Source organism: Ascidiella aspersa, chromosome 6, assembly GCF_963924565.1.
Source record: "Ascidiella aspersa chromosome 6, kaAscAspe10.2, whole genome shotgun sequence".
Taxonomy (NCBI): Eukaryota; Metazoa; Chordata; class Ascidiacea; order Phlebobranchia; family Ascidiidae; genus Ascidiella; species Ascidiella aspersa.
Genome location: NC_139452.1, coordinates 1154682 through 1174001, shown reverse-complemented (window position 1 = coordinate 1174001; position 19320 = coordinate 1154682). Strand labels below are relative to the sequence as shown.

General features: G+C 34.8%; 2 protein-coding genes across 2 annotated transcripts; one reads left to right on the top strand and one right to left on the bottom strand.

The window, feature by feature from the left end:
• The first annotated feature begins 5815 nt into the window (after positions 1–5815).
• On the top strand, positions 5816–7912 carry LOC146139084 (activator of 90 kDa heat shock protein ATPase homolog 1-like). Its single transcript, XM_083391933.1, has 2 exons — positions 5816–6346; positions 7006–7912. The coding sequence occupies exons 1-2, from the start codon at positions 5846–5848 to the stop codon at positions 7525–7527; spliced, it is 1023 nt and encodes a 340-aa protein (XP_083248059.1). The 5' UTR covers positions 5816–5845; the 3' UTR covers positions 7528–7912.
• A 1942-nt stretch (positions 7913–9854) lies between these two features.
• On the bottom strand, positions 9855–17815 carry LOC146139083 (uncharacterized). Its single transcript, XM_083392102.1, has 9 exons — positions 17732–17815; positions 17295–17370; positions 16903–17033; positions 15044–15126; positions 13528–13670; positions 12911–13049; positions 12325–12421; positions 10902–11067; positions 9855–10576 (listed from the first exon to the last, which is right to left on the bottom strand). The coding sequence occupies exons 2-9, from the start codon at positions 17368–17370 to the stop codon at positions 10500–10502; spliced, it is 912 nt and encodes a 303-aa protein (XP_083248228.1). The 5' UTR covers positions 17732–17815; the 3' UTR covers positions 9855–10499.
• Positions 17816–19320: the final 1505 nt, after the last annotated feature.

Here is a 19320-nt window from a genome sequence, read left to right as displayed (position 1 = left end):
ACAAAGGGAAAACGTAGCCCCGGCGCAGTCTTTTGAAGTCGTTGATTAATTATTTACGACTTCGGGGCTTCCACCAAATAACGTGCACTCAAATTGATAAGTTGTTTATAAAATATTCAGAAATGTAAAAAGCACCGGAAAGGACACGCAGTGTTGGTTTGGAAGAATTAGCTCGGACAATTTTGCTGCATTTTCACCTGGTTTGGGAAACTGGTAGTTTTTAACAGTTCTATTTAAACCTAGTTTGTTTATATAAGAGTTTCATTCACATTCAGGTGTTTTGTCTTAGACGGGTTAGACAGTAATCGGATCGGAGCCGATACCCGATACCAAGTGGTAGTATCGGTACTTGTCCGATACTAGGGCGGTATCGGTGCCAAATAGATGTTGGAGCTGTATTATTAGGGGACTATAGGTTGACGCAATTACTAACATATTTTTACACAAGTCTTATTAATATTCTAAAATTAATATTATAAAACAAATCACATTGGATATTTCAAACTGATGATAGCTTTCATAAAACTAGAACAACTTCTGCCCAATGTGTTAAAGTTACGCGAATGATTTTCGACCAGTGCTCCATGGAACATAACTCTGCAGAAAACCTGACCATCGAAACACTATAGTTACTTGGAACATCAATTGAAAATAACTGACTTAAACAACTTTGGTTATTGCTTACATCAGCACAACTGACACCCACCTAAAACAGTGCTTTCAACTACGTTCCTTTTTCACGTTTTGTATTTGCGCGGCTACAAACACGCATCGGCGGGATTGTGAATAAACTCTCCCGGGAATTGCTGCTTTTATTCACTGTTGTTCGTTTTCTTGCTTCTGGCGTTATTATATGAGCCGAAAATTTATTTTCTGGACATATCTTGTTTTTTGTTGATAAATGTTTCATTAAATAGAAATACTTACATTTTTCTAACATCTGCGTAATGCAACCAACAGTTTTAATATGCCATTAAAATTTTAATATGTTATCAGATATTGAAAATAAATAAAAAGACGTCAGAAACGTTCAAAATGTTACCTACATCGAAATGAGTTTTCATATTCCTACTACACCTGACTAAATCCTCCAGCCATTTTTCCAAATGCAAAATCGGCAAATTTTCGCTGAAATTTGGAAAAGTCAAACTCTGCAACTGCCACCAAAATAACCCTGAAAAAATTTACAAAATCACCCGAAAAATGCAAATCACCATAAAAACTAAAAATATGCGTTCCTTTCTTAAAACAAAACCAACGTGGACAAAGACAGCGCCAGTTCTATCCCGTGCGTGGAAATCCCCAAAGGAAAATCTGTTTGCATTTGAGTTATTACGTTACCCAGTAACCTTTAGTCCGTCTGATATTGCATTAGGCGTGTGCTCTGCAGAATCATGCAAATAATAGGATTACAACCTCGGCTTTATCATGCCAATCACTCAAATAACGTGACGTCAATTTGTCATTGCGTTGATCTTTTGTAAAACATTCTAAAAACATTCTAATAAGGAGTTAAAATTGTAGTTGGTGACCCACTTATTTTTCCGTCGTTTATTTCTACATCAAACCAAAGTGTGAAAAAGGCAGTTTAAAACCAAATTGTTTAGCAACTAAAGCAATTTTCGTGGTAATGGTCGCACTGCATGGCTAGGCCTGTTCCAAGACACATTATCCTACTAAACATCTTCCAGTTTGACATTCTGTTGTCCACACTTCACGCCACAATACTCTCTTACGAAGTTCTTTAATTAAGAAAAAATAACCAGTAAAATGGTTAGAAGAATACGGCAGAAAAATGCCATTAGCAAAGATATGAGGTTTCCCTAACTCGCTATGTCGAAATTTCCGATTAAACCAAATATGCATGCAAATTTATGCTAGTTTTGATGGACGAAAATTGATGGTGAAAGGTTGCGCGTTTTGCTTCGAAATCCCGTTTGTAAAGGGGTTAAGGTGCTTTGATGAGTTAAATATGCAATAACCCTTTTTAACGCTTGTCGGAACAGACTTTTATTTAAATTACGCATCAAGCATCAAATCTGTGTGCCAGTGTTCCATTTACAAAACCGCTGACGAATGGCCAGGAATCTTCCCAACAAATGAGTTAAGTGTAGAAAAACAATAATACAAAACTTAAAAAACATACAAAAGTACCAAAAAAATAGAAAAATACCGTAATAAATACTTTCTATTGTTGCAAATTTAAAATAACATTATGTTTTATAAATGAAGTCACACATAAAATAAAATGAAATTTTTTTATGACGGTTTTTGAATTTAAAAGCGTGTATGTATACGAACTGAAAAAACAGACAAAATCTCCGACATTTTAGTTTTTAACTGTTTGTAAAGATGCATTTTTTTAGTAAACTGCTTATTTAAAGGTGGTGCTGAACTTCATCGAGCACAAATTATTTTGGCTGCAACATCAAACCAGCGAGCAACAGTCATTTAACCCTTGACCAAACACTGTTTGAATCATTCATCTAATCTCTAATGGGTAAAATCTTTGCAGCTGCAATCATTGAGGATCATATTATCCGAAATCAATCGCAATAATCCCTTCCCAAATTTTCTAAACCTGTTGTTAATTTGTGAATATCGCGCCCTCACAAAAAATCGATTTCAAATCATCTCACCTTGCTGTTAGGAAACAAATATTTCACGCCTTTCATTTGCCGGAACGATATATTTCCAACGCTGACAGTAGTACCAAGTATTATGTAAAAATAAGAAGTATTCAGCAGAAATAAAGTTATTTTATTAGAATGGTTTAAGGCTTCTCAAAAGGTTTACAATTATTTTTTTGTTTCAAACGCGACTTTTAACACCGTGTACAAAATGAGTAAAGATTTACTTTAAGCGTTCACAAAATGCTCCCTACTTCTGTACGGGCTTTGATATTTATTCTACATCTAACTACAACCTCCAGCCATAATCTTAAGATTTATTTAAAACATTCATGTACCGCTTTCTTCTGCTTAAAAAACATTTTATACACCTTACTAAATAAATCCCATACCTCGTCCCACCCATCTATACGCTGTGGCTCCTGCGGTCGAATGCATTAAGAGCGCCTTCTATAGTGAAGTCTGCGCATTGACGAGCCAGCTTTGATGGAGCTGATGCCTTCTTCCAACATATTTTTGCGCCTTTTTTCCCTCCACGCCGGTTTTGGCGCACCTAAAGAACTTATTAAACGGGCTCTTAAACTTTTTTTACCGCGGACCCCTAAATTTGTTTTGCTTTGCATGGACCCCGGTAGGCAAGAAAGGCTCCAAAATGACGTCACAATACAAATAGATTTCATAAGTCTGTTTATTTCAGTCCGAAAAATGTGAAAGTTAAATGGAGTCTAACTATACATCCAGTGCAAAACCCTTTAATTTTTAATTAAAGTGTTTTTTTTGAAAAATGAATTACTTCTTAAGTATACACTAGTTCTTTAATTAGGCCTTCATGGACCCCCTAAAACTAGTTCACGGACCCCCAAGGGGTCCATGGACCCCAGTTTAAGAACCCCTGGCCTACAGCGATGTGCGTTGGGTTGAACCTGACTGCGATAACAAAGCACTGAAATAACAGCGTTATTGTGACTTAATTCAATGTATTTGCGAATATTTGTCAAAATGGAATGTGTTCACCATTTTTAGAAGTTTTATATTAACTTTTGATGGCAATGCTGTGATTTGAAAATTTCTTGCGTATAACTAACAATTTGGACTGGAAGTTGACTATTCATTTGTTGAAAAAGACTTAACTGGGACTTAAGGTACCGGTATTTTGCAAATAATTTAACTGTGGACTTAAGTTATTTTGCAAAATACGACCTGACTTGGACTTCAGTCATTTCGCAAATGACTTGACGGGGACGTTTTTAAATGACTTGTTTGCAACACTGGAAAAAGAAAGCGTCGACCTCATTGAACATCCACAGAAACTGGTCTGATGGCGCCAACGTAGCGTCTTAATTATGTTTGTAAGCGTTTTTCCTCCAAACCATCCAACTCTAAAACTGGACTCACTCCGGCGCGAAAACAAAACACTGCAAGCAAAACAGCCCGGCCCCATCAAATAGCCACAAAACTGGCCGGAGTGCGCTAACGTAGCGTCTGGCCTACGCACGCTCGTGCATTAAATTTTAATCCAGGCCCGACAAGCTTGAGCGCAAATTGCATGCTTTGTCGCCGTGAATTATTAACGCTGTTATGTCCTGTCAATAGCCCAAGTTCCAGCCTATCTTGGCTGCAGCCTTTTGCCTGTGTTGCCGTGGTGGGCCTCGCCGCATACGTCAGTAATGAAAGTGCGCATTATCTCGTGAGATCGAGTGACGGCAAAAATATGGTGAATGATTGCCTCCTTAAGTCCACCATCGCGTTAAAACTATTTCTCACATTTTTTTTAATTCCATAAAACTGTAATTTTATATGATGTTGTTTTAAACAATAGTGAATTGAATAAAAATAATGCGCGACATATTTCCAAAGGTACTAAATATTACATATACATAAAACTTCTAACAATTAGAGCCAGTCGTTCATAACAAAAATATTTTAGTGTTATAGTAGTTACAGGAGCCTTGATGGATCTGGCTTTAAAAGAGTGATTTAACATTATGAAATATAACTGGCGAACTTTTCGGTCAGTAATCAGAATACTTGGTATACTTGTTTAAGTTAAAGCCATTTATTTCGTCTGGTTTATGATGTCTAACTAAATTAGACATGACTTTTATTTTAATTTGCCTTGAAATTAATTGTTATATTTCAGGTTAACCAACGACATATAAATTATTCCTATGTCGTTGGGTTAACTAACTTAGGTATTTTTGCTTATAAACAATTTGAACACTGATCATAAAATACTAGCTGCATTTTTACTCTATGTTTTCATGCTCATCGTTGTTTAAACGTCAAGATCTTGTAGTGTTTATGATACAACAAAAATATAATTTCTTTGACTCTTTAAAACAAAAAATTAAGGCTATTACCATTAAATAAAATAAAAACTGTGTTGTAAGGTTAATATCAGAGTTTTAAATCTTTATAATATTCCTTAAAACTTCGCGTTCGCGTGATTTACCAGAATGTTCTTTTTTGGGTCTATCTTAGAAAACTTATATATACGGAAAACGTTAAAATAAGATTAAAACAAACTTAACCACTATTATTTTAATTTTTAACAAATAGTTTTTTAAATGCTATTTTTTATAACTAGTATTTATAAATTATATTACTTGAAATTGCATTTTAATTTTGTAAACAAGAACAAGTTTTCGTATATTTGTTATTTCTCTGATGTTGTCGGCGATTTATCTGGAAGATTTTAGAAATGTTGTTAAGTGAGAAATTTCCAGCTGTTTTCTAAATTAACATCGTGAAGTACTTTCGCTATTGTAGCCATGTATGACCTGATAAAACTTGTTAATAAAACGTTTTATCTGTTTAGATATGACCCCTTATTAAGTGGTTTTACTATGGTAGCGTGGAATAAATTGAACATTTTGTTGTTTAAACAAAACACTTGTTAAACTGTATGTTTCAAATAAAAATAGTGATATCGAAAAACAATTCATAATATTTTTGTTGTCGACGTAAAACACAATGTTTTATGGATTTTTAAGTTTGTGGTTTATATATAGTTAAAATTTAGAAATAGTTAAATAATTTAAAGTTTGTAAGGTTTTAATTAACCGTTAAATTTCCAAATTCCTAAAGCTCAAAACATTGCAGGTTTAGCACTTCACAACTCTATATAATTAGTATTCAAATGTTAAAATATCTATAATCTAACAAATTTGCTGTATTTAGGTAGTTTCAAACATTTATTGTCTTAAACGAAAAAAATGGCAAAATGTGGCGAGGGAGACCCCCGGTGGATAGTTGAAGAGCGATCGGACGCACACAACGTCAACAATTGGCACTGGAGGGAAAAAGACGCCACTGACTGGTCGAAAAAGAAGCTTCGAGAACTTTTTAAGGGTTTGAAAATCGAAGACGAAAACATCGCCTCATGTTGGATCGAAGATCTAACTTCGTGCGAGGGCGAGGCTTCAGTAAGCAACAGGAAGAAAAAGATTATCTGCTTCTACGACTTTGAGCTCAAAGCAAAGTGGAAAGGCAAAATGAAAGACAGCAACATCACGTACACCGGGCAGCTTGAAATTCCGAACTTGGGTGAGGAAAATGATGCAGATGAAGTCGATGTTTCAATCTTTTTCGGGAAAGATGATCGCAATTGCAGCGAGTTGAAGGAGTTTATGAGGAAGAAGGGCGTTGTTGTCATAAGAGAGAAAATCCAGGAGTTCATGGATAGTTTGCGAACTGATTGCGCCGCGACTATTCAGGTATTAAGTTAAATATAACAGAATGTTTTAAACGTTGCTTTTCAAAAGTTTTTTAAATTTAGATGTTAAATAAGACTTCTGATAAAATGCGAGTTTTTATGTAAATAAAATGCCTTGGGAAAGCTGGCGTACACTATGTTACACAACATTAAATCCAGAATCTATAAAGTCTTTGTCGGTAAAAAAGTTTTAGTCAACTTGCAATTTAGACTGTGATTGAAATTGTTGTTTAAAACAGAACTTCTCGTAAATTTAACAAAACCTAAACTGTGATCTATATTATTTCTGTAAATTTTTTAATGCATTTTTTTTAGATTCAGTTTCTCCAACATTTGCAATAAAACTAAAACCTTGTTTAAATTTTAAAATTGTTAACTTTTTAAAAGTATGTTGTCATTATAATTATAGGTCATATGTTTCTTACATAAACTGAATGTGTTAAAAATCACTTTTTAAGTTGTAAAAATGACTTCATTGTTGTTTCTGAGTGAAATAAAAAAATTCAATATTACAAAAAAAGTTTTTTTTTAAATATTTTTATAAAAATGTTTATAACTTTTTATTTCTGTCAAAAGAGAACCAAATTGTCTTTAAAATATATTAAATCTTACGTTTTTGGGAAGATGTTGAATTGAGTTGTTTATTTTGTTTTAAATCAGGTTCCAACAAATGGTGAAACCATCAAATCAAATGACTTGGCCGTGGTTAGAGACGCAAAAGCGGAGATGAACAAGGTTTCAGCCCCAGCGAAACCCATTTCGGTGGGCGCCAAACTCCACACGAAGAAGCTACTCATGTCAGAAACCTTCATGACAACGGTCGAGGAGTTTTTTAAGACTTTAACCCTCAAAGATCGGATCTCGGCGTGGTCGCGGAGTAAAGTTGATAACGACGCAGCTCCTGGTGAATCCTTTTCACTGTTTGACGACAACGTTACCGGCGAGTATATTTCGATCGTGAAAGACGAACGGATCCAAATGCGATGGCGATTTAAAAACTGGCCCCAGGCGCATTTCTCCACCGTTACGATGAAGTTAAAGCAGACTTCGGAAGGAGCCAAACTCGAACTTGAACAGTCGGGTGTGCCAGAGAGCAATATTGAAGCAACAAAAAGTGGGTGGAAGAATTACTACTGGCGATCAATTAAGATGACTTTTGGCTATGGGGCCAACATTTTATAATGCTTGTTTGAAGACGATTTTTTTGCAGGACTGCTTTTTGATTGCCGTGAACTGAAAATTGAAACTCCACCATACTACTAGTGACATTTTTAGTATTTATTTGTGACTACTGAAGTTCTGCTAAGCCGACCTGTTCAATCTCACAAAGCTTGCACTATTTTATTAAATTTTACGATGTATGTATTATTTCCTATCATATTTATTAAATTGGAGTAATATCATTTACTTACAGCATCGTCGGCCATATATGTTTATGTATATAGCAAGTTTGCGGAAAAAATAATTTCAAAATAATTCCTATGAATTAATACAGTATCTCACACTTTTTGTGCCTTTTGTAAAATGTGTGTAAGTTTCGTTATTAATGTAATAAATAATTGTATAATGTAAAGTTGTGTTAAATAGTTAAGGATATCTTCACGTCAAATGCTTTTTTTGAATGACTGCTGATGTTAATAAGTAAAGACTTGTGTAGTTTTGCTGACAAATGTTGACGCAGCTCTTTCAATTAGCACCAAACAATGAAGCGATGAACCTAATCAGAAGACAGATGTTAACGTTTGTAAATAAAAATAACAAATACAGCATCGGTAAAAAGCATAGAAGTTTAATCATTTGTGCATGCTTCCTTTAATAAATGATATGGTACTGTGAATCCCCTTCAGTATGAAGTTTCTTGTACTAACAGATTGAGCAAGCATTGGCGCATGGTTGTTTCTCGACTCGTTCCCTTCTGAGCCTGCATAGCTCAGTTGGTAGAGCGACGGTCCGGGTATGGCCGAAGGTCGTGAGTTCGAACATCGGCACAAGGCTAGTTGCTTTTCTAGTCTGCTCAGCTTGCATCATAGATCAACAGATTTGGTGAGTCTGCGATGGATTTAGGTTTACTAAGTTTAATCATATCAGGAATATTACAGTTTCTGAAACATTGCGTCTTATTACTCAATCTTGTCCCATTTTTGCTTATTTGGCCACAGAAATGACGTCATTGGGTTCATAATTTTTTTGAACTATGAGTTTTACTTGCTATCCTCAACAAACTAGATTTGTTTGCATATTTCATCTATGAAAACACAATCGAATCTGTGTACTATATTTCAGGTATAGTTTTAACACAAAGGCGTCTTATCGCACCCTCGAAAATAAAAGTTTTATCAACTTAAATGATTTAAAGGCGATTTTTGTTTTGCGCGAATCGTTAACATCTTTGGAATGTAGAACTCCACTCCAAAAGTAACATTGTGCTCATTCCAACCTCGTTCATATATAGGTATTACGGTCAATCGGTCATATAGGTTAGTTTTTGCATTTGAATGATAAAATGCATCATTCCGTTGTAGGAACGAACATAACTTAGAACCTGTAACTATTCGATATTTTGACGCTTAGAGCTTTTATTCTTATCACTGATAGGAGAAAGGTGTAAAATCTTGGAAAGGAATAAGTCTTGTAGTTCAACCGTGGGAGACAATATAACCACTCTACTATTTGGCTCAGTTAAATCTAAACTAAGCAAACTGCCATTGCATTTCGAAGAGCATAAATGCCAGGCTGCTGTTCGTTTTTTACATTCTAAACATCGACAAAACTGCTCTTTCAGCGAATCCAGTTTACAGCGCAGCAGCAACACGTCTTGTCACAATCGCGAATAGTAGAGGGTTTCAGTAGCATTTGATTGCATCAATATATGTAGCAGAAAAGCGACTGCCTTGGGGATGAGCTGGACTGTTGCCGACCGGGCAAACAGGTGCATACGAGGGGTAATATACCAAAACATTTTAACAGAGGTTTACACACACCAGTGTTGTAAGCAAGTCATTTTGAAGTTCCAGCCAAGTCATTTTAAAAATAACTTAAGTCCAAGTCAAGTCTTTTGCGAAAATAACAAAAAAAAAACTGTTAAACTATTAAAATAAACTGTTAAACTATTAAAATTGGTAAACTCGTCCGGTTACAGGCAACAGTTGAACTAAAAAAATAACACAAACGCAACAGCACTGAAGATGTTTAATGTGCAAAACTTGAGATAAATTTTAAGGAAAAACACTTCGTTTAATCCCAAATTATTTGACAAAATGACTTAAGTCCAAGTCAATTCATTTGTCCAAAATACTTAAACCAAGTCAAGTCATTTTGGTAAAAATACTTAAGTCAAGTCAAGTCATTTGAAAACAGTTGCTTACGTGCACTTAAGTCAAGTCCAGACCTTAAGTCATTACAACACTGACACACGCGAAACTTACACGTTATGATCTCACTAAGAAATGCGGATGCTTTCTCGCTACTGTCTCATGTTAACCAAGGAAAAATAAAAAATTATTGAAATTTTGTGCGATTTTGTTTATTTTTGTACAAAGTTCACCCGAAACGCTGTACATAACCAAGTATACAAGCTCACATGCCTTAATATTTCAAAATATCATGTAAAATTACGGCAGTAGGCCTATATTACATGAAGTACTTGTTTGATCTTTGCGTGTTAAATTTGAAAAAGTGACATATCGAATCAGTTTCTAGATTTCAATTTCAATTTTTTTATTAAATTTATTCAATCCATTATGATTTATGCCTATATTATTTACATTATTTGAGAAAATGAAATCAAACAAATTATTGCATTGGACAATTACTTAATTAGCACAATTTATTTTGTTCGTACTTGACAAGGTAGGCCTTTTCGTTTTTTCGTTTTAATGCTTATTTTTTATCATTCAGATAAGTTAATTAGCAATATTTAGAAATAGAATATAAAAGATTTTCAGGAAAGTTAGATTTACTTTGGTGAAGTAATGTAAAACTATTTACAAACTAATTTACAAGTTTTTTCGTATAAAACCAGTTCCTTAGGACCAAAAAAGTTCACTGTCTTAATACAAAGAACGTAAAGTACACATCAGCCTTAAAAACGAAATTCAAGTTTTTGAGTTTTTCTTGTTAACAGCCAACAGTTTATGCAAAGCAGATGCGTCCAATTAAGGCCAAGCAATGTAGATCTTCTGGCAGCTGTAATGCTGGCATACCATGCAGCTAAAAATATCTCCGGGAATACCTGCAATAAGACAACCTATGTTCAACCTCTCTGTGTTCTATCTCCGATACGATTTTTATTTTTACACAAACATTACAGCAAAAAACGTGAGTTACCCTTTGTAGCCTCAAATTATTCCGTGACCTAACGTAACTAAGTGACCCAAATTAACCCCGTGACTCAACGTAAACCCGTGACCCTAAGTAACTAATTGACCCAACGTAACTAATTGACCAAAAGTAACCCCGTGACCCAATGTAACCAAGTGACCCAAATTAAACCCATGACCCAACGTAACCCCGTGACCTAGCGTAACCCCTGTGTTTAAATGCAGATGAAAGCTTACGTTTATTGAAACAGTTTGGGTGGGAACAGACTTCCTTGGTACACCTGGCCTGCCATCGGGTGATTCCCCGTCCACCCCTGGAACCCTGGGTGCCGGGGGAGGGTTGGTCGCCCCCGATGTGCTTGAAATACTTGGCCAGATCTTTCAGGGAGTAAGGACAATTGGCCTGTGTGATGCAACAATGGTTAAGTGTGTTGCAACAATGGATAAGTGTGTTGCAACAATGATTAAGTGTGTTGCAACAATGTTTAAGTGTGTTGCAACAATGGTTAAGTGTGTTGCAACAATGGTTAAGTGTGTTGCAATGGTTAAGCTTTTGACCAAGCAGGTTGAACTTAATTTGGTGAGGGTTTAAAAATGGAGAAAAAGTGCGAATTATTTATTCTGTCAAATATTCGTTGAAAAGTAAAAACACCAAATCTTTTTTAAAAAGTTTTTCTTAGAAAAGGAGAAAATATTTAATTTAAGAAGTTTTCTTTGCGGCATGAAGAAAAAGAATATGGGGAAAATATATTTAGTCTTCTCTAGAAGACGAAAAATTACGTGAAATATTCGGAAACCAATCTGTTGTGCTAACAAAGTTTTTTTAAGGCTTAAACGAACAATATGTTAAATAAATCAATAGTCAATTTTAGTAGGAGTTAAAAGGCAACATTGTAGGAGAAAATGTGATAATATAAGACTTCGCATTTTGTGGATTATTAACATTATTCAATATAACAAATCGTTTACGCAAAGAAAACAACAGGTGTTCCTTTTCCAAACTTAGAACAACCTCAAACTGGTTCACACCAAAATTTGAGGTTATTTAAAACACAAAAGTTTTAAAGTAAAAAAAAATAAAATTGGCAAAGCTGTTTTGTTTTAGAATTTTCAAAATATGCAGTTTTAAAGAGTTTACCCAATAATTACTCTAGAGCAGGGGTTCTTAAACTTTTTTCACCGCGGACCACTAAAATTATTTTTTGCTTCACGTGGATCACTGTAGGCAAGAAATTATTAAAAATGACATCATAAATTGACGTCACAATCAAATAGGCTGTCAGAAATGTGATGATGATTTAAGTAAAAAGGAGTCTAACATTCAGTGGTAAAACGTTTTATTTTTAATTAAACTTTTTTTTTAATTTGATTACTTTTTAAACGTACACAAATATTTCAATTTGGCCTTCATGGACCCCCTGAAATTAGTTCACGGACCCCCAAGGGGTCCATGGACCCCAGTTTAAGAACCCCTGCTCTAGAGATTGCGACAGAGTTGCGGAGTCGGTTAAAAAGTAACCCGAGTCCACAGTCCGCCTCCGCAGCTCTGGTTAGAACCATCTCAACCTGGTGAAGCGATAATTTCAGGCTATTTAAAGAGCAAAGAACACCGTAAAACAAGAAAGTTTAGAAGCACTTTAGAGTTCAGAATGCGACTTACAATATTTCCTTCGGTGACGACGCATTGCTCAACCAATGCTGGATCTGGAAGGCAAGTTATTGATTGCTGCCAGACTTGGGACACACATTGGGCAATTCTATGTCAAAAACAAGGCAATAAGAAGAAGAGTGAAGCACCACACAGACCCGGATTTATAGAATCGTGCTGTGTGTCTTTTTCTTATTTTTCTGGTTTTAGGCGTGGTGATTTTATTCTACACACCTGGAATAAAAAAAACCTCAGAAGAATCAGAAAAGTGTTGCTTTCGTGAAAATTAACGAAAAATATTTTCAGTGGAGATTTAACAACGACCTTAGAATTATTCGACACGTATCAAAAAATGCTAGATTGCTATCAGAATAACTAAACAAAGTATAGAAGTGTGTTGTGTGCCTTTTTTATAGTTTTCACATGTTTTTAATGCCTCTTCTAGTGTGGTGCTTTTTAATCGTAGCAGTTACCTTATCGATTAGGTAGAAATTTTTTTAAATGTATAAAAACAAGAAATTCAACAAAATCATCTTTCTAATTGATTCAGCATCTATACGATATTTTCGTGTGTTTTACTGAAGTATTTTTTTCTCACCCGATTTCAGTGATGTTTTCGTTGCACTCCACGTTGTAAGTGCAGTTCCCTGACACAGGAGCGAACTGATAACCAGAACAATTCGCACTCTGGCCACGTGTTTCAAGGTCATCGATGCGACAGAGGTCAGCGGGGTAGGCTGCAAAGTCAAGCATGTTTCAACAAACTTCCTTAAACAAGTTTGTATGTAATGACATGACTTGGACTTAAGTCACTCTGAGAAATGACTTGACTTGGACTTAATTTATTGATGCAAGCAAATTGACAAACCTAGTTTTTAAATATTTTTTTTATTGTAAAAATTGTTTACAAATCAAAATAACGCCCAGAATTGCACGATTACCATTTTTTAATATTTAGTTCAAGAATTCTTTGATTAATTGACTTTACTACTTAGCTTGGTCTGGGACTTTTTTGCAATTAACCTAACTTGGACCTAGTCATTTCGCAAATGACTTGACTTGGACTTAAGTAATTTCGCAATTGACTTCACTGAAACTTAAGTCATTTCACTAATGACTTGACTTGGACTTTAGTCTTTCCGAAATAACTTGTTTACAACACTGTAATTAATATCCGATAAAACCAGTTCTTATTCCACCTGGTGTTTTACTTACTCTCATATTTCGCAACGAATCCATCACTTTCAACTTTCGCGTTTTTTCGCGTGTACGTCACAAACAACTTCCTTACCGTTGAATCAATTTGGAAAGGCGGCGTCACGATTATTTCGCCACTTTCTATGACATCACCTGATTCCCTGTAAAATGAATCACACTAAATCTATTAATTTAACTTCAAATATTACTCAAAATAATTAAACTCAAAGTATTTTTCCTTCGATATGCGAATGTCAAGCAAATACAGAACGAAACCTTTAAGATAAGTTAAACAAAAAAGATTAAGAAATATAAAGACTGAGGAATTTTATAATACGTTAAAGGAAACTGCAGAACACTCTAGAAAATCTAGCAATTCAGGGCAGACAATATTAAAAGATCTTAAAAGAGATAAATGTATTTCGCCAGCAAAAGCATCGTCTGTATAAAATCTTAAAATTGAGGTCGAGATATATCCTACAAGGGTCAAGGTGATTTCCAACATCACATATTCAGTGCAACATTAAAGGAGGTTGTCAGACTCAAAGTTTAACTAGATTGCGATATATTGTTTTAACTAAAGTTCGAATGGAAGTAACAAAAAGTATTTCATTATTTGGGCATGCTTTACGTGACGGGTAGCCTATGTGCAAGTTATAAAATCGACCGGTCAAATCAAACTACATTTCTCACCTATCAGATTTACCTTAACTGAAGTGCTCGTCAACAAAAACATAGTATAACCTCTTAAATGGAGACATAAAATAATTTTCGGGGGCATCAAAGTTAAGCCTTACGCGGGCCACATATTTTTATCTCTGCCTGACCCAGATTTCACATTCTCGCTTTATAGCAGTGGTCGGCAACCTTTGTGCACTGCGGACTGGCTTGAAACTAAAATTTTGTCGCGGACCGGCCTTAAAAAAACAACAAATCCTCAGTAAAGGAAATTTATTACAACTTTTTCCAATGTACTAATAAAATGCATACGTTTTTTTCGAAAACTTTCCTGTCTGACCATCAAAATAATAAACCATTTCATTATGGGACGTTGTTTATAAACATTGTTTGCATGGATTTATTCTATTGCACTTTAGGGTGAGCACGGTAAACATACAAAAAATATAATATATGGAACTTTTTCGATATATTGTACGAGGAGTTAGATTTTACAATAAAGAATGCATTTTAGGATGTTGTGAACGTGCTATGTAACTTATTACGGCCACAGCACACTAGTTTGTTTTGAACCTCACGAGAGCTTGATACTAATTGTGTTTTTTTATCAAACCAATCAACCATGGAGTATATTTAAACTAAATTTGTGTTTTGAATATATAAATACATTTAATTGTTTTTGACTTTTTCCTATCCTTTTCCGACTTTTACGTACGGCTTGGGTTTAAATCAAAATTTGAATCTGTCAACGCTGCTACGGACCGGTAACGAACTCCTCACGGACCGGCGCTTGCCGCTTTATAGCACTATTTAACCCCAACTAGACTTTACAGTTTAAAATCATAGTCTGACTTACGGTAGATCCATCGTTTTGCTTATCACTTCTCCAAAATCATCTATTGTGTAAATATGGTAAAGGGTGGACCTGCCTTCGCGGACCTGCAACAAAATGTAACTTGGAATAAACTCCTAAATTTCCGACCAAAAAAATTGTTTTCACCGTGGCTTATAAAATATTTTACGTCATAGAATATTTCACGTCATAGAATATTTCACGTCATAGCATATTTTACGTCATAGAATATTTTACGTCACAGAATATTTCACGTCATAGAATATTTTACGTCATAGAATATTTTACGTCATAGAATATTTCACGTCATAGAATATTTTACGTCATAGAATATTTCACGTCATAGAATATTTTACGTCATAGAATATTTCACGTCATAGAATACTTTTACGTCATAGAATATTTCACGTCATAGAATATTTTACGTCATAGAATATTTCACGTCATAGAATATTTCACGTCATAGAATATTTTACGTCATAGAATATTTCACGTCATAGAATATTTTACGTCATAGAATATTTCACGTCATAGAATATTTTACGTCATAGAATATTTTACGAGCTAGTATTGTTACTTACCAAGGTATTAGGGGTAGTATCTAGTTATAAGTAGTATCCAGCGATTTTCGATTATTTCGGATCGGAGCCGATACCCGATGTAAATCGGTACTCGTCCGATACTTGAGTGGTATCGGTGCCGATCCGAAAGCAAACTAATGTTTGCATACAACCACAGCCACTTCACAGCATAAAGTTTTAAATAGAAGGGTAGATTTAAATTAAAATAATACAATAATAATAAATAATGACAAATAAGCTCCATAACGCAAAAGCAAATTTTCAGCCTAATGTCCTAAAAATGACCACTGTACTATTTTATCATGTCTGCTTGTTTGAGCGTAGTAATATTTTGTATCGGTTAAATTGTCAAATATAGTAGGGCTGCCATATTTTCAGTACCCAAAAAGAGGACAATTTTTGACGGCAAGTAATTTGAGATTATTACGTTTAAATTTGATGAAGGTATATATTTCCTGTTTGAGTTTGATGAAGTTTTACATTTCGTATAGTTGCAGGCAAAAGTTACTTTTGTAAGAAATAAGAACATAGCCTGCCATAACATTAAAAGTAGGCTAGCCCCACAAACTCACACCTTTGCTATATTAATAGGCCGTTTTACATGTGAGATTGAGTTGCAATTTCTCTGACGCAATGCTTGCAACAACAATCAAGAAGGTAGGGCTGGTAGGGCCATTTGTTGAAAAACCTTCTTTAAGCTTGGGTACACTATGCACGGATCTGTAATGTAGCTTAATAATAAATTTCAAAGCCAAAAAGGTCGAGTAGATCGACAGCATCTTGATTAAGACGTTTAGATACGAACTTGTATCATCTTCAGTTAGTGTGACTGAAAAGCAAATCAAAGCTTCACTTATAAAAGGTAGGACGCAATTGTTATCATCAGAGTTTTTACAGTTTTTTGGTGTCAGCAATTCAGCATGTTACATGGCTACAGTATTTTTTTGGAAATAAAAACGATGTCTTGCACAAACGTCCTGTTGAAAGTATAAGCAACTAACTCGAAATGCGAAAAAAGAGGACATTTGGGCATTTTTGAGCGTCCTCGGAGGACCATTCAGTTTTCTTGAGAAGTAACAAATCCTCCTAAAAGAGGACATATGGTAGGCCTAATATAGCACATCTCTAACTGTCTCTGGTTCTACGTTTTGTTAAACCTTAAATCATTTTTATCAGCACTCAAATTAATCGTTTCTTGGGTGTTTTAACTTACAAAAGCAGAAATTATAGGAATATACAATTACAGATTCCACCTCAATCACTGCTTAACCTTCAACTCACCGTAATACGACCTTCAGTGAAGTCAGTGAAGCGCAACGAAATCCGATTTGACGGTAGAGTTCGAATCACCCATTGCTGGCTCCCCAAATCACCCTTAAAAGTTCCAGATTCATCCAGAAGCTTCGTATATTCTGCAACGAAGAAAATAAAGCATTAGAGGTTGAACTAACCAGCAGCGCTGTAGTGACTTGAGTCAATGATTAAAAAAAGTGCACTAATAAGAATTCGCAAGTTTCATTTAATTTAAGCACATACACAAACCTTCTTGATTCATTTTAAAATTTCAACTTTATTATTGGAAGACCTAATCACTCCAAAATAGAATGTTGAGTGAACTTGACATTTACAAGTTTATGAAATCATAATTGACGTCTAACATCTAACAGACTTACTTCGTCTTCTTGCGTGTGACGTCACAATCAAAAATGCCACGAGAAACGTTAGGGTGAAAAGATTTGTCCGAAACATCTGAAACGAAAAAAGTGTTTGTCAAACCAAATAACGAAGCTTTGATGTTATTTACGACTTTTAGTTGATTTGATCTTCTCTGCAGAAAACTCGATTCTGCCGAACAACCAATGTCGCGCGATTACGCCTATTGTGACGTCATAAATCAAAATTATTTAAAACCCCAAAAACAAAAATCCGGTATCAGCCCCTGCTGCCTTCAAACAAAAAAATTAGTAATAACAATTAAAACATTTAACCAAATCGCGTAAAACTCAGGCAAAATTTCCAAATTCCAAGCAAGTTTTAAAAAGTTCACGCAAGCACTAAATACACTTACGTTAGCCTTACATTTCAACAACACAAAGCATTTTATATTCACCTTTTCCAAATGCTCTTAAAATTTTCCAAACTCGTCGCAACAACGATGGAATGCAAGTGAGCTGGTTGTACACAACGCACTTGAGCAATCTTGCGACTTCCGCTGCGAAATTCAATTGCTCTTGATCGATTCTGCATTGGTCCGAAATAAGTGACAAACTTCCTTGATTGGAGTTCTTTTCTCAGAGTCATTTTTCTTAAACATCTTTATAATATAGCTTTCTATTGAATATAGAACCCCCCAACCTAAAACCTTAACAAAATAAACAGATTTGGCCGAGGTTGTGAGTTCGAACCTCACCGCAGATGGTTGTTTCTATACAGCCTTTTTTGCTTACATTAATGATCGACAGATCCTGTTAGATTCTAGAAGTTTCCAGGTGAGTTAATTACCAAGTTCGTAACCCGATGTCCTTAGAATATCAATGGTCTTTGAAGCATGCAATTAGTATGAAGTTACAATAGTACTAATTTTTAATCTGTTTTAACTGTTCCAGTTATCTGCTGGTATTTGTACGCGAAATAAATATTTAAATAAGTTGAAAACAATTTATTTTACTTTACTTTTACCGCGATGTTAAACAACACATGACTAAGAATATCAAAAATAAATAATGCCAATTTTATACGTTTATACTTATGCAAAGATGTAAGAAATTCTAGAATCTTTTGGAAAACCGCAAACTAGATTAGATAAAATTCACAACGACGACTAAAATTGTCAAGTTGACCTTCTAAAGCCCGGTATGCGCTGTGTACTTTTGACTTTGACAACGTTCTTCAAGGTCAAGTGGCATCATTCATTTAGTTTGTTTTTCAAATTTTTGAACGTTTTTTTCCTTTGTTTAATACCATAAACGATTTATTGTTATCCTATTGAGGGCGAAGACACAAAAGTGGTGCAACTAAGTGAAAATATGAAAAACATAAATGATTCCAAGGCAGAATAAACCACTACAAATTGATCGCGTGCTAATAATAAGGTCGCAAAGCAGCATGACCCGCCTCTTTCTTCAAGTGCTTCCTCATAGGAAATAATTCAAAAATTCCAGGTCTCTTACGCTTGCAAAACATTACTACAACTTACAAAACCAAAAGGTCAAGTCTTGGAACGATTTTTGCTGGCTGTCACCTGCCTTTGGTTTTCGATGCTTTTCTATCAAGTTTTTGAGTTTCGTTTCTGAGTCTATTTTAATATTAGGCTTGGGAAAATTTCGGCGTCGTAAACAACCCATTTCAAATTAATTTTGTTTAAAATTAATAATAGCAATTGATTTTTTGTCCAATCCAAGTTATTACAGTCAACAGAGATATTACCAGTTACTTTTAACTGTATAATATTATAGCGTATATCACTGTAATTTAAAAACGGAAGCACGCCGGACCTGTAGAGCAATTATATCCAATGTTGTAAACAATCACTTTCCAGGCCAATCTTAACCAACAACAATTAGGTCAAGTCCCAGTCCAACACTTTACTTATCCAAGTCGAGTCCAAGTCGTTGCTATCGTCGATCTTGTCCAAGTAACTCAACAGCATCAAAAGCAAATGCTTGAACATAATAAAGTTAATGATTTTATTTCACCTCT

Coding starts and splice junctions, on each gene's coding strand:
- LOC146139084 (XM_083391933.1), top strand. CDS start 5,846: ATGGCAAAATGTGGCGAGGGAGACCCCCGGTGGATAGTTGAAGAGCGA. Junction 6,347..7,005: donor ATTGCGCCGCGACTATTCAG/GTATTAAGTTAA, acceptor GTTTTAAATCAG/GTTCCAACAAATGGTGAAAC.
- LOC146139083 (XM_083392102.1), bottom strand. CDS start 17,370: ATGTTTCGGACAAATCTTTTCACCCTAACGTTTCTCGTGGCATTTTTG. Junction 15,127..16,902: donor TCACTGAAGGTCGTATTACG/GTGAGTTGAAGG, acceptor ATTTTGTTGCAG/GTCCGCGAAGGCAGGTCCAC. Junction 13,671..15,043: donor AGCAAAACGATGGATCTACC/GTAAGTCAGACT, acceptor TTCATTTTACAG/GGAATCAGGTGATGTCATAG.